The 13,116-nt window shown below is 48.2% G+C and overlaps 1 protein-coding gene across 1 annotated transcript; it reads right to left on the reverse strand.

Moving 5' to 3' along the window:
• Positions 1 to 90: 90 nt before the first annotated feature.
• On the reverse strand, positions 91 to 10,330 carry chtf18 (CTF18, chromosome transmission fidelity factor 18 homolog; the record flags this gene model as incomplete). The annotated part of the gene is made up of 22 exons (XM_080520860.1): positions 10,145 to 10,330; positions 9,455 to 9,544; positions 9,220 to 9,364; positions 8,925 to 9,123; positions 8,685 to 8,777; positions 8,239 to 8,291; positions 7,997 to 8,135; positions 7,677 to 7,901; positions 7,499 to 7,596; positions 7,256 to 7,379; positions 7,024 to 7,166; positions 6,848 to 6,941; positions 6,670 to 6,768; positions 6,416 to 6,546; positions 5,739 to 5,853; positions 5,379 to 5,603; positions 5,140 to 5,289; positions 4,883 to 5,013; positions 3,309 to 3,453; positions 3,092 to 3,187; positions 1,310 to 1,376; positions 91 to 212 (listed from the first exon to the last, which is right to left on the reverse strand). Exons 1-22 carry the CDS (start codon positions 10,230 to 10,232, stop codon positions 91 to 93), a joined length of 2,772 nt encoding a protein of 923 aa, XP_080376986.1. The 5' UTR covers positions 10,233 to 10,330.
• Between the last annotated feature and the right edge of the window lie 2,786 nt (positions 10,331 to 13,116).

Below are 13,116 nucleotides of genomic sequence, written 5' to 3' on the forward strand. Positions count from 1 at the left end.
CCACCTTGCAGTGATTTAATGTTTCCAGCCCGCCGCAGAACAAGTGCAGGCGTGTGTGTGTGTGTGTGTGTGTGTGTGTGTGTGTGTGTGTTACAGCAGCTCTCTGATGTAGATGTTCCTCCTGACGGCGTTGGACATCCCCTCGTTGAACCTGAACCACACGTCACTGTCGCCCACCGCCGTCCCCATGGCGAGGGCCGCACACTTCTCACCTGCAGACAGGAAATGGGGGATTCATTTCATTTAATTTCCCTCGAGTCTCGTTAAAACGAACGAGGACCGACGATGATCTCCTGTAACGTGACCTCGAATGATGAATTCAAGTGAAAGACCCGCCGAACGCCGGTCATGAATTATGCAACCGAACAATCTGCCGTTGTTCTCAAGAGTCGAGAAAAAAAATTTGTTTGCTCTGTTCCACTGAAAGGTTGTTTACAACAATTTACCACAGAAGTCAAACGAGCTCAGGACTTATTCTGATTTCCGTGTGAAAGGATGGATGGGCTCCTCCAACGCTTTCCGAGATAATTTCAACTTTGTGTTTTTAACGATCCAAAAAGCTCCGTTTAAAAAAAACAACAAAAAAGGTGTGACAGTCAGCTGAACCTGGCCTGTGGCTTGAGGAGTTAAGAGGTAAAAGTGGTTAAATGATAAACTGCTGCTTCACACTGACGAACAATTCCAACTAAAATAGTTTATCGTCATACAATTAATTGCAAAATGAGGGGCGAGATTCCTGATGCTCAACTCTCACTTAGATTATCGAGTGTGTGTTTTAATCCGTCTCGATTTTAATGGATTCCCACCGAGAAGGTGACACGACCATCACACACAGATTTCAGAATCCATCACAGGAAGTGGGACGCCGCTCCTCCTCCTCCTCTGGCTCTGCGTCTCCACCTCCGCCACTCCGCCCCACATATTTCCGGGCTGAACCAGTTTGAGTCGGGTCAGAGATTTTGTTTATAACGTCTCGTTGTCACGACAACACAGCAGCGACGCCCGGGCCCGAGGGAGGCCGGCGGTCCCTCCGGACAGCAGCTGCAGGCCTCCACTTCCTCTACGGCCCCTCATGCCGATGGAGTGGATGACAAACACTTTCAACTGATGAAAGCCTGAGACGGATATTAAAAAGCTCCTATTGTTTGGAATGAACGACTTTTACTGGAGTGTATTGATGCAGGTGTCTGAGCTGCTGCCACTGATTTAGAGACATTACATAACACACACCACTGATCACCTCATGGCGCAGTGTGTGTGTGTGTGTGTGTGTGTGTGTGTGTGTGTGTGTGTGTGTCTCCAGCAGTACCTGTGTCTGAGGACAGCGGTTTCGGAGGTTTGGGGGCGACGGCGCGGCCGAAGAAGTCGACCTCCGGCTGCGGGACACAAACAGGAAGTGTGAGGATGAGGCTCATCAGCTTTTGGGAAAAAAAAAAAAAAAAAAAAAAAAAACCCCACCGCCGCTCGATAACGAGGTCAATGTGAGCAAACGACCGACACTCATTAGCCTCGTTTTTTTTCACTACTTTCCACAGTGAGGGACTGTGGAAAGAGTCGGTGGCTCCTCGTTGCCCTCATTTCTGCCCCCAAGAGGCTGCAGCACTCTTTTTTTACTGAACTGGTAGAAAACTGCAGCTTCACTCTGCTGGTGGTCAGTGTGACCAGGCTGCTTCTCTCTGGCGCCACCTAGTGGTCACAACTAACACATCATGGCAGTGTTTTTCAACCTTTTTGAGCCAAGACACACTTTTGTCTGGAAACATCTGGAGGCACACCACCACCACCTAAACATGTTAAAATGTGAAACTCTGTAGCCTCTATTAACAATATAAAGTCGTTCTAATCAAAGTTTTATCAACAGGAATCAAGTAAATACAGAAAAAAAGTATTTCCCAATTTCTTTTTTTTTAATTTTCACTCCCTCAGTGTGAAACCTGGACCTGATGGATGAAGAGCTGAGATCCTGGTTCACATTCTTCCTTTTCAAAAACTTCTCCATCACTGTCACTGACACAGTACTTTGATACAAGATGGTAGCAGGAGGTGGAGATTAACCACACTGACGTCTGTCAGTTTCCATTTCACCGGCAAAGTTCTGTGCTGCCATCTAGTGGCGAAGAGTATTTATACATGATTACTTTGCAACACACTGTTCTCACGTGTGAGAGCAAATGTTTTTTCGAAAAAAATGTGAAATTGGATAATTTCCCACGGCTCACCTGACTAGATCTCGCAGAAACACCAGTGTGCCGCGGCACAGTGGTTGAAAAACACTGGCTTTATGGCTCCGTCAAACGAAGGTAAAAATGCAAGATGTAATTTTCATGCATCCGTTTGTGACTTTGGAGGCGCAGATGTTGGAGAAGCAAGTGTGAAGCCTGAAGACCCCAAATCTTAACTAACTGAAACGCAGGCCGGCCACCACTTAATTAGGAGCTTCTGTATTAAAGTCGTCCACGGATGACAGTAAAAACTGAGGGTTCATTTTTTAATGGTGTGTCCCCTTCCTGTCCTCCTTCACGAGCCACCGTCTCCAATACCTTTGTCTTTAATGAGCAAAACTCAGAAATGAGGATCCACATTTTACTGCTGCTTCTCAACAACACTGATTCCGACAGTCGCATGTTGTGTTTCCTCCGTCCCTGCGGACTGATTCCTCTGTGACATGGCTGCCAGCAGAGCCTCGCCGGCGTTCTGAATCCCTGCTGAACAAAGACACAAGGGCCTTTGTGCAGCAGCTGCACAACATTTGCAGTTTTGTATTTTTTTTTTTTTTTTTATTAATCATTGATGGTTGGGGGAGGAAAAAAAGCCAGAATGAAGCATTCTCGTGAAGTTAAGAATCTTTACTTTAATTTATTAATATCCAACTATGAGTGAAGAGGGGGGGGAAAAAAGAGACTAAAACGACTGTTTGTGACTAGGAGACGTTTTTTTTAAACGTTTATTTTAACCCAAACTAGGAAAAGTGCTGCAGCTCATCTTTGGTTCATATACTTCATATCAATAAACAGCAGGTGTGGAGGAATTGAACACGGAGCCCTGCAGACGGATGCTCGTCAGTGTGTGTGTGTGTGTGTGTGTGTCTCACCCTGGTCTCCACTGTGGTTTGTTTCACGATGTTCTCCAGCCTCTGCTGGTGGTTCCGCGCTGCTTTGGGGCCCGTGCTTTTTGTTTCTTCCACTTTCTGCATCACATGTCATCAGATTATAAATACATTAGATTATTAACACGCACACGCACACGCACACACACACACACACACACACACACACACACACGCACACACACACACCGCCCTCCCTCACCCTGACAGGGTTCCGCTGCAGCATCAGCTGCTCGGCCCGCCTCATCTTCTCCTGCTCCATCTCTCTGCTGATGGTTTGCTTGGCCTGGTAGGTCAGCTGGCGGCGTGGAGGGAGACCTGGGAACCTCACCACCTCCTCGACTCGCCTGCAACACACACACGCACAGATATTTTACAGGACCGCCGACAGAGCAGGGCAGCAGAATAACAAAAGCTTCCACTCTCGGTGTCCCACGGCTGCTTTTCTAGAATAAAACCCTAAATTTGTCATTCTTTAAATCCTTAATCCTCTTACTGCTGATCTCCAACTACATCCAACACACGCACACGCACACACACACCCACTGTCACTCAATGGCTGATGGAGGAAAAACCTAATAAAAACAAGTGCATAATTTCATTAGTCATTTATTGCTGCTGTTTAAAATATATGAGGTCCACTATTATTTTTTTTGTGACAAACTTATATAAAAAAAAAAGCTACTTGGCTGAACTCTCCTTTCAATACTCAAGAGAAAATCGCAGACAAAAGTGAGAAGTTTTCTTCAAGATTCTCGGATTAGACTTCAGTTTAGTGTCGTTGACAGGAAAGAATTCAACCCCGACCAGTACGGCAGCGACCGCTGTCCCACTTTCGTCGACAGAAAACACAACACAGCCACAATTTTATGTTCATACGAACAAGAAAATACAACATTAGAGTAAAAAAAACTGAAACAATCTGTCTTTTCGACAGTCGGGGTTGATTCTAGAAGCCCAGCAGGCGTCCGACCAATCGCAGAGCTGTCCCAAAAAAAAAAAAAAAAAAAAAACTTGATCAGAATCCAATCACTCAGCAGTGCCAACACGGTCCGGTGTGGCTATCCGTCACAGAGTGGCGTTGTGGTGCGCCAGGGAGGGCAGGTAGAGGAAGGCGTAGACCAGCAGCAGCACCAGCAGCGCCAGCAGCAGAGGCAGGCCCCAGTCGTTGGTCACCAGGACCTCGTCACAGCGGGCCTGCAGGAAGGAGGTGTCCCGGCCCGGCATGGCTCCCCTATCTCATCCCCGCAACGGCAAACCAGAGCCGCCGGAGAACGAGAGTCTCCCGAGGTAAAGCATCGGCCCGGATTTGAAGCCAAACGTGCATTTTTATTAAATCCCCGGGACACGTCTCCTCCTCCTTCGATTCACTCCGACTTCACCTGAACGTCCATCCTTTCCTCACCTGGACCCCACACTGCCCCTCTGTTGGCTACCGTGATTCACCACGGAGACCACCACACACACACACACACACACACACACACACACACACACACACACACACACACACACACACACACACACACACACACACACACACACACACACACACACACACACACACACACACACACACACACACACACACACACACACACACACACACACACACACACACACACACACAATCCAGGTGTTAAGGGGATTAAACTCTAAGCCCTCATGCAGTGTGGACAACAGCACTGACCTTCAGCACTCCGCAGACACACACCAACTCTTCACCCACACTATCCAGTAGAGAGTGTGTGTGTGCGTGTGTGTGTGTGTACTCACGGCTCCAGTATGTACATGTACTGTCCCTCGGGTGTGCGGTCCTGCCTGTACGAGAGGTTGTAGGCCAGCATGGTGCTGATCAGCTCATGCATCTGCTCTTTCTCCCTGCTGCTGAACAACTGTGGATTCACCTGGGAAGGATACGCAGGAATATTCATGAATATTCACACACACACACACACACACTGGGTGGCCCTTCTAATGAAATGCAAACTTTAAATCGAGTGTCATGTTTGTATGCAGAGACTTGAACGTACAGGCCGGAGCTTGGGACAGATGATCTCGAGGAGCAGCGTCAGGATGTCGACGGTCAGGTTGAGCCGGCTGACCCTCGACCTGATGCATGCTGGGACGTCGGCCAACATGGTGGACAAAGCGTTCCGGCTGCTGAGGAGACGCGAGGAGGCCTGGAAATGACACGGCGATGCCTGAAACATCTGGAGCGTGTGTCGTTTCTGGTTTAATATGTGTGTGTGTGTGTGGAGATGGCTCGTACGTCGTGGTGACTGTGGGGGTAGCTGATGCGGGGCACGTGCGCGTGAGCAAACAGGAAGTGGAAGGTGACGGACAGGAAGGGCAGGTACTTCATCAGGGAGAAGGTCTGGTTGTGCAGGATCACTTGGTTGAGGCGGTCGGAGAACGACAGCCAGTCCAGAGCCTCACACACACTCTGCAGGTTGGGATCTCTCACTCGCATGGACAGGAAGTTGTCGTAGAGACCCTGAGGAGAAGCGACAGGGGACGTCAGCAGGCGCGACGCTCACTTCGACCAGGTTTCTGACTGGATTAGACCAGGATGTTAACGCAAAAAAGACAAGGAAACGAGTAGCAATCTTGCAGGTTCGGCTCATTTTACCTGGGAGACCTTTTCGTACTCTCCGTTGGACATCGCCAGATCGAGAACGTGCTGGAACCTCTGAGCTCCGCCTCCTGCGGCCATCGACTCCTCAAAGCCCTCACCAGCTCGCTTCCTGAAAAAAAAAAAAAAAACAGAACAAAAAAAAAAAACACAAGTCACGTGTTAAAAGTAACGTCAAGCTGCTGAGAGGAAAGGAAACACAGAGGTGCATCCAACTGATGTCATCTTTCATTTCATTTCCCCAGTCTGGAGCAGAAAACAAGTGTTAAAGCTGCAACAAAACCAGACAAAACGCCGTGCAGGTGCATATAATCGATGGTAATTAAAGTTTATTATTTCGTCAGTAATTTTTTGCGCCGATAATATAAGAATTTCTAATCTGACACTTCATCTCTTCTTCACGTGAATTCCTCCGTTCAAGACGTTCCCCCGACTGGGCTTGAGATCCGATTTAATGAAATAAGTCAAATATTTTGAGAAAATTGTAAAGAAAACAAAAAAAAAAAAAAAAAAAAAGATGTGAAATATTCCAGTTCATTCAGAGTAAATCTAAAACATACCAAGCTTTGACGAAACTAAGGGACAAGTGAACCTGTATTAATGCAATTATTTCGTATAAAACTAAACCAACTCACGTCTCTATGACGTTGGTTGTGTGTGCAGACGTTCTGTACCTCTTGATGCGGGGCAACTGGAAGATCTCCTGCCACAGGTGGAACAAGCCTTTGTTCTGGTCCTTCTGTCCCACAGAGACGCACTGAATGGTCCTCGTGTCCAGCTGCTTGTGGCCCCGGCCGTGGAGGAACTGCACAAGGGGACCCACGGATACACGAGTAAGAGCGAGGCGACCCCCGTCGGGGGAAGAAGACATGAACTCAGTCTCACAGAGTACTCAGTCACTCTTCAAACCCCCCCCCCTCCCCCCAACCTGAAGGGTGTTGATGCACGACCGGATGTCGTTGTCCGTCTTCTCGCACAGGGACGTCAGAGCGCCCGTGTCTGCTTTCAGGCCCTGTCGGGATGAGATCTGCAGAAACAAACACAACTCGTTAAAAGGTTTCCAATCGCCGTGCGGCTCGACGAGCCTTTCTGATGCGTTCACGGACCTCAGAAAGCCTCTGAACGAGGCGAGACGGCTGCGTTTGAGGGAAGGACAGGAGGAAGGCCTGCTGGCGGAGAGGCCTGAGGGCAGGACCGTACCTGACGAGAGAGAGAGAGATTTCAAACCTGTTGCATAACCTAGAAATCCAAAGTGTAAACCGTCAACGGCGCCGCCGCTCACAGGTCGTTGCAGATGCAGATGATCGGTCGCAGCAGGATGGACTCCTTCTTTTTTCTCTTTTTCGTAGCGTCTGCGCCGCCGCCGTCGCCACCGCCGTGTCCGTCCTTCCGGTTCAGAACCGCCAGCAGTATGTTGATGGCCGCCTGCCGACAACCACGGAGGGAAACAAACACTTCTCAAACCGGAATCCACCGGTACGCTTCCGGCCCGCGTTTTGTGGGCGGACGCCTACCGCCGGGGCTCCGTCGATCTCGTCGATGACGAGGCAGTTGGGCCTCTCGTTGGCGCCTAAAACCGACTTCATCTGCGTGGCCTGGTCGACGCGCTTCTGGAAAACCTCGGCACTGCGGTCGTCACTGCAACAAGAGGAGGGGAGCCACTCGGGGTCACGGGCGGGGGGGGGGTCACGGTAAACGTTGGCCACGCGGTGATTTTTACCAACGTCGCGCTGCTCGGACTCCGTCCAGCGTCTCACCTGGCGTTGATCTCCACCACATTGTACCCAGCGTGTCTTGCTATGACATGAGCCAGAGTGGTTTTACCCAAACCCGGGGGACCGGACAGCAGAGCCGCCTGCAGAAAGAGCAGAGGAAATTATCATCGAGTCACGAGTTAAACACACGGAAAACCGGGGCGCCGTTTGCCCGCCGTACCTTGAACTTGGGTCTCTTGTACTGATCCAGTTCGGCCTCCAGCAGCTCCTCCGTCACCTCGCTTTTCGTCTTGAAGCGGCCTTGATTCGGATTTCCTTGGCCGGCTTTGAACGAGTTCTGATTGGTCGCCTGCCTGTCCGAGCGGGCGGGCCGGGACTTCCTCTCCCTCCCGAACACGACGGCGTCCCACAGCTTCAGCCACTTGAGCAGACAGCGATTTGTGAACTGCGAGCGAAACGAGACGGGAGGCGGGCGTTAAAAGACCCGCGGCTGGCCGGCCGACCGAAAGCGGGCGGTCCCCGAACGGGCGAGGCACTGACGTCGTCGCTGAGCAGCTCGGTGTAGTGGCGCGGGGAATACCGGTCGACCCACAGTCGCGACAATCGTCCCTCCGCGTCCTCGGGGTTGTGCTCGTCGCCGTCCCCGTCCTCGGGCTGCACCAGCACTTCGCTCACGCCGCTGACGTGTTGGAAAGAGCAGCAGGCGGAGAGTTCAAGCTCCAAAATGTGCTGCGTGTTGTTAATAGTCATGTTTGTGCAGACGTGGGGGGGGGGCAGGTTACCTGGTCAGCAGGTCTGTAAGGCGCTGCGACTCCTCCACCAACTGCTGGTGGCGCTGCGGCATTAAAACACACTTCACAAAACCAGCAAGTACAAAAGCTTCAAAGTTCATTTTCTAGTTTGTGCACGTTTGGCGTGATGCAGTGAAAGCAGTGATGCAGTGAATGCAGTGACAGCAGAGTGATGCAGTGGATGCAGTGATGTAGAGTGATGCAGTGAAGCAGAGTGGTGCAGTGAAAGCAGAGTGATGCAGTGTGATGCAGAGTCATGCAGTGAAAGCAGAGTGATGCAGTGAAATCAGAGTGATGCAGTGTGACGCAGTGATAGCAGAGTGATGCAGAGTGATGCGGTGAAAGCAGAGTGATGCATTGATGCAGTGAAAGCAGAGTGATGCAGTGATGCAGTGAAAGCAGAGTGATGCAGAGTGATGCAGTGCGAGGTCGCTCACCCTCTCCGCCTCCTGCACTCTGAGCACTCCGATGGGCACTGATATCAGCCCCAGTTCTCCCAGCGAGTTTGGCACATTTCTGGAGTTCACGACCTGCAGACACACGGTACAAACCGACAAACGGTCCAAACAAGCACCGGACACCGCAGAAGTGTCGCCGTACGTCTGGATTTCACGCAAAAAACCGGCGCCCAAAATGTGCAATCGGCCTCCGAGATGAGCGACTGAGGAGATTCTAACCTTCGTCCCGGCGTCGTCTTTCTGTCGGAGATAGACTCGACTCCCCGACGAGTCCGTCACGCTGATGTACTCGCCCTCCGGAGGAGGTCGCCTCAGCACGTGCGGGGAGGCCGGCGGCGGTGCCGCCGTCGTGGGAGGTCGCCTGGGCGAGTCCTGGAGGAGGGCGAAGCCGCTGATATCCAAGGCGGCAGGGTGAGACCTGGAACACACCGGAAAAGTGATCCAATCCAAACAAGCAATAAACATAAAATCCGAACCCCCCCCCCACCCCTCTCATTCCCGCGTCTCCCGCTACCTGCGGGCGCTGGCGGGCTCGTACTGCTCCGGAGAGGACGGCGGTGTGATGTCTTGGCCCGCTGGCGGGACGGCGCTCTGCTGCGACGCGTCGAAAAGCCGCTTGACGACGCCGAGATCCTGCTTCGTCCGCTTCGACTTCGGAGCTGAAAAGTGCAACGTTACAATATTTACCAAAGCTCAACGAGGAGGAGATGAAGACGTAAACAAACACTGGAGACTCGGGGTAAACTCACTGACGGGCCGATCATCCGGCCGGCGCTCCATGTCCGGCGTGTCGCCGCCCTGCTGTCGACTCGAAGGTTTTCTCGCCGTAGAAGAATCGTCTGAGAATCACGGTCATTTTTAGAGGCGATAACATGGAGACTTTACTGTCTACCGGTTCTTTTTCACTTGGATTATAACCTCTCGTCAATCAACAACACATGTAACTCTATCGTGAACCAGTTTTCGAGAAATGTAAACTATTTTAGACAGGAGAGGAAAGCTTGTCCAACATCCAACCTTCCCTTTAGTTTCTAAAATCTTAGAAACAAAGTGGTCGCAAGTCAACTTATTTGAGTGTTTCCAGGCAGGTTTTAGAGCTCATGGTAGCATAAGTGACTAATGATCTTCTCATGGCTTCAGACAGAGGACTGGTCTCTGTTCTGGTCCTGTTAGATCTCAGCGCTGCTTTTGATACTATTGATCATAACGTCCTATATTACAGAGGCGAGAACATCGTCATCCGGCTTAAAGGTACGGCACCAAACTGGTTCCGATCATATTTATCAGACAGGTTCCACTTTGTTCACGTTCACGAAAACTCCTCAGTCCAGACTACGGATTTTAATTCCACTTGTCATTAAAGTCCGGTATTTTAGAGCCTGGGAGTTTTGCACATCCACAACTTTTAACACGCTGGTCCGGATCGTGGTTCGACTCACCCTCCATCTGAGCCATCGCCTCCAGCTCGTCCGCGAACTGCTCCTCAAAGTTGTCCTCGATCTCAAACAGCTCGTCATATTCGTCCATTGCGCCTCCGGCAGGTTCCAAACCCCAGACAGAGACACTACGACTACTTTTTAAACCGCAGAACTCAACCGAGGACCGCTGTTTTTACGTCAATGTGAACTCGGTGGACGTGTGTTGACAAAGTTCCCGGCAATTTTCTTTTAATGTTGTGTGAAACTACTTCCGGGTGACGCGTCTGATCTGTGCCCTGATTGGCTGTTTGAACGACATCACGTGACCCCCAGGTCACGTACTGCCAAGCACCGCGAGAGCGTTTGCTGCATGGTGCCAAACTGCAGTGTTCAAAACAATTATTATTCAAAATATAATATTTTAACGAAAATTTAACACGTGCAAAAAAAAATTAACTCTGTGTTTTTATGCACCGTTTGACCAGAAGGGGGCGCTAAAAGCGTACAGTTTTTTTTTTCTTCAGTTGGCAATATTGAAATTAAATACAGTATTAAAACTGTCAGACGAGACCTCGACTGCGACTTCGGCCAGTCAGATCGTGTGATGAAAGATGAATTTCATAAAACCTTCAAAATGTAAAAATGAGCACGTTTACAAGCTTTTCGATTGACACATTCTGAAGTGTGGCTCTGAATGAAGGTCAGGATTCTTTGATTCTTTGATTTCCCCTCGGATAGGATCCTTATCAAGTAACATTTATATGCATTTTTCTGTAGCTTCCCTCCTTTTTACAGTTTTTCTCAAGTCGCTTTGGTGCTTTTCTCGTATCACTATTAACATTTGCACAGCAGTCAGTGCATTTCTCAAAACAATTAGTGCAAACTGCAAAAAACTAGTGGATAACTTGCAAAAGCATGTCACTTGCTCAAAATGGATAGTCCATTCCTCAAAAGCAAGTATTCATGTCAATGTAACTGCCAGTGTCGTCGAAATGAGAATTGTTGGCGCCATCGTTTATGAACGAAATTTTAATTTAATTTAATTTAATTTAATTTAATTTAATTTAATTTTTCAGGGACTATGTACAAAAACAGTAGTCTTGAAGAAAAGATGCTTTGTACCAGATTCTAGCCATAGCTAGTTTCCATCTGCAGTCCCCGTGGCAGGCACACAACATAATAATACATATTTACAAATAGAACATACAGTAAAAATTTATAACATTTTGCAGTAACCATTAAAATGTAACACCTGCTTTTATAAAAAATTCCTACAGATATTAAACATCTTATGGAACACATTATACAGAAAATACAGCGAGCAGCAACTCATTATAATACACAGTAAATACAGCAAAACTGCAGTAAAATCAGTAAATAGCCATATTTTGGCTATTTACATATACATTCGTCCACACTCCTATTATCAAATATAATAAATCTTAAATATGCATGTTTCTGGACTATCAGAGTAAAGTGGAGTAACAAGCAAAAACATGCAAACTCTATAAGGAAAGGCCTTAAAACCTGGTTGTGATGCAGGAGACTTGATGTTTCTTTTCCATTAAGATTTACAGTATGTTAATATTTGATGAGGCAATTGATCAGTCATACTTCACAAAGTGGTTTAATTCTTTGAAATCAGCCCATTCAACTTTTTCTCGCATTCTCTGTAACGGTCGTACGTCTGTACATACAGTATGCATGCACATGTGTGTGTTTGCCTGTGTGTGTGTGTGTGTGTGAGAGAGATTAATGATGACGTGTGTGACGTCAGCTTCTCTCCATCACCACCATCTGCTCCTTATGGCAGACAAACACTGGCCAGCAGTTTGTGTGTGACACTGAGTTAATTTCACGTCAGGGAACACAAAAGCAAACTCAGTCAGCTTTCTTCACCTCCTCCTGCTTGAACTGCTCGTTCTCTGCCGCTGTGCCCGTGAAGAAACATGTCCAGGTGTGTATAAAGTAAATAAACACACGGGTTCCCACACAAACGCAGCAGAGAACCACATGGATTCTCAAAACGTGGTGCCGGTTTGCAGTGACACCACATATTGCAATGGCAAATGTAGTTTTTGTTGTTTCACATTTTTTTTTAATAAAGTTAATATTATATACTCTGATTTTACACGTGTGATTGTGCACCATTTGAAATACAATCTTTTTGGAATTAAAAATACATCGCTTTGTATAGACGACTACAATAATTGGCCACAGATTGCACTAATGCCACAATATTACTTCCTGGGCTTCTTTGGTATCCATCCATAGTGCGACATCATGTGGACCGGGTGGGAATAGAGGATGGAGGGATAACTGTTTCACACCTGCAACACATCAGTCATATACAACATTAAAAACAACAACAACAACAACAACTTTAAATGGATGTTAAAAGTCCTTAAAAGTGTCCACTTAGAATAAGTTTCAATCAATTTGTGAATTTTTGTAAACAGATATGCAGGTTATTTAAAAAAAAAAAAAATCTGAACATTTTCTTATTCTTTTTTTTGGGAGGAAGGTTACAATTAATTTGGGAGAAATTATAATACCAAGCTACAAAATTTGAGTTTGGGACATGTAGTGTTCCTCCAACCCAATTAGACCCCTAACATCCGTCCAGTGACGCAAAGTAGCTGGCCGACACAGAAACACTGGGGTCTGACCACACTGGCCCTGCTCAGCACTTAACACAAGATGTTTGTGTGTTTAGACGCTAATGATTATAAACTTGTCATTGCCAATGATTGACCATGTGTGTGTGTGTGTGTGTGTGTATGTGTGTGGACTCTGGTCCACACGAGCATCTGCTGTACTCCACTGGTCACCCCCAGTGTGCACTCCATTAGCCCCCAGCACAATGTGTGTGTGTCAGCGCTGCATGTGCCACATTAAGGTAATGTGTTTAATCATCAATTGAAGCAAGGTACTGCCCTCTTCACGCCTTCACGCCACACACACACACACACACGCACACACACACTCAGTCC

Source organism: Blennius ocellaris (assembly GCF_963422515.1).
Source record: "Blennius ocellaris genome assembly, chromosome: 3".
NCBI classification, from domain to species: Eukaryota; Metazoa; Chordata; class Actinopteri; order Blenniiformes; family Blenniidae; genus Blennius; species Blennius ocellaris.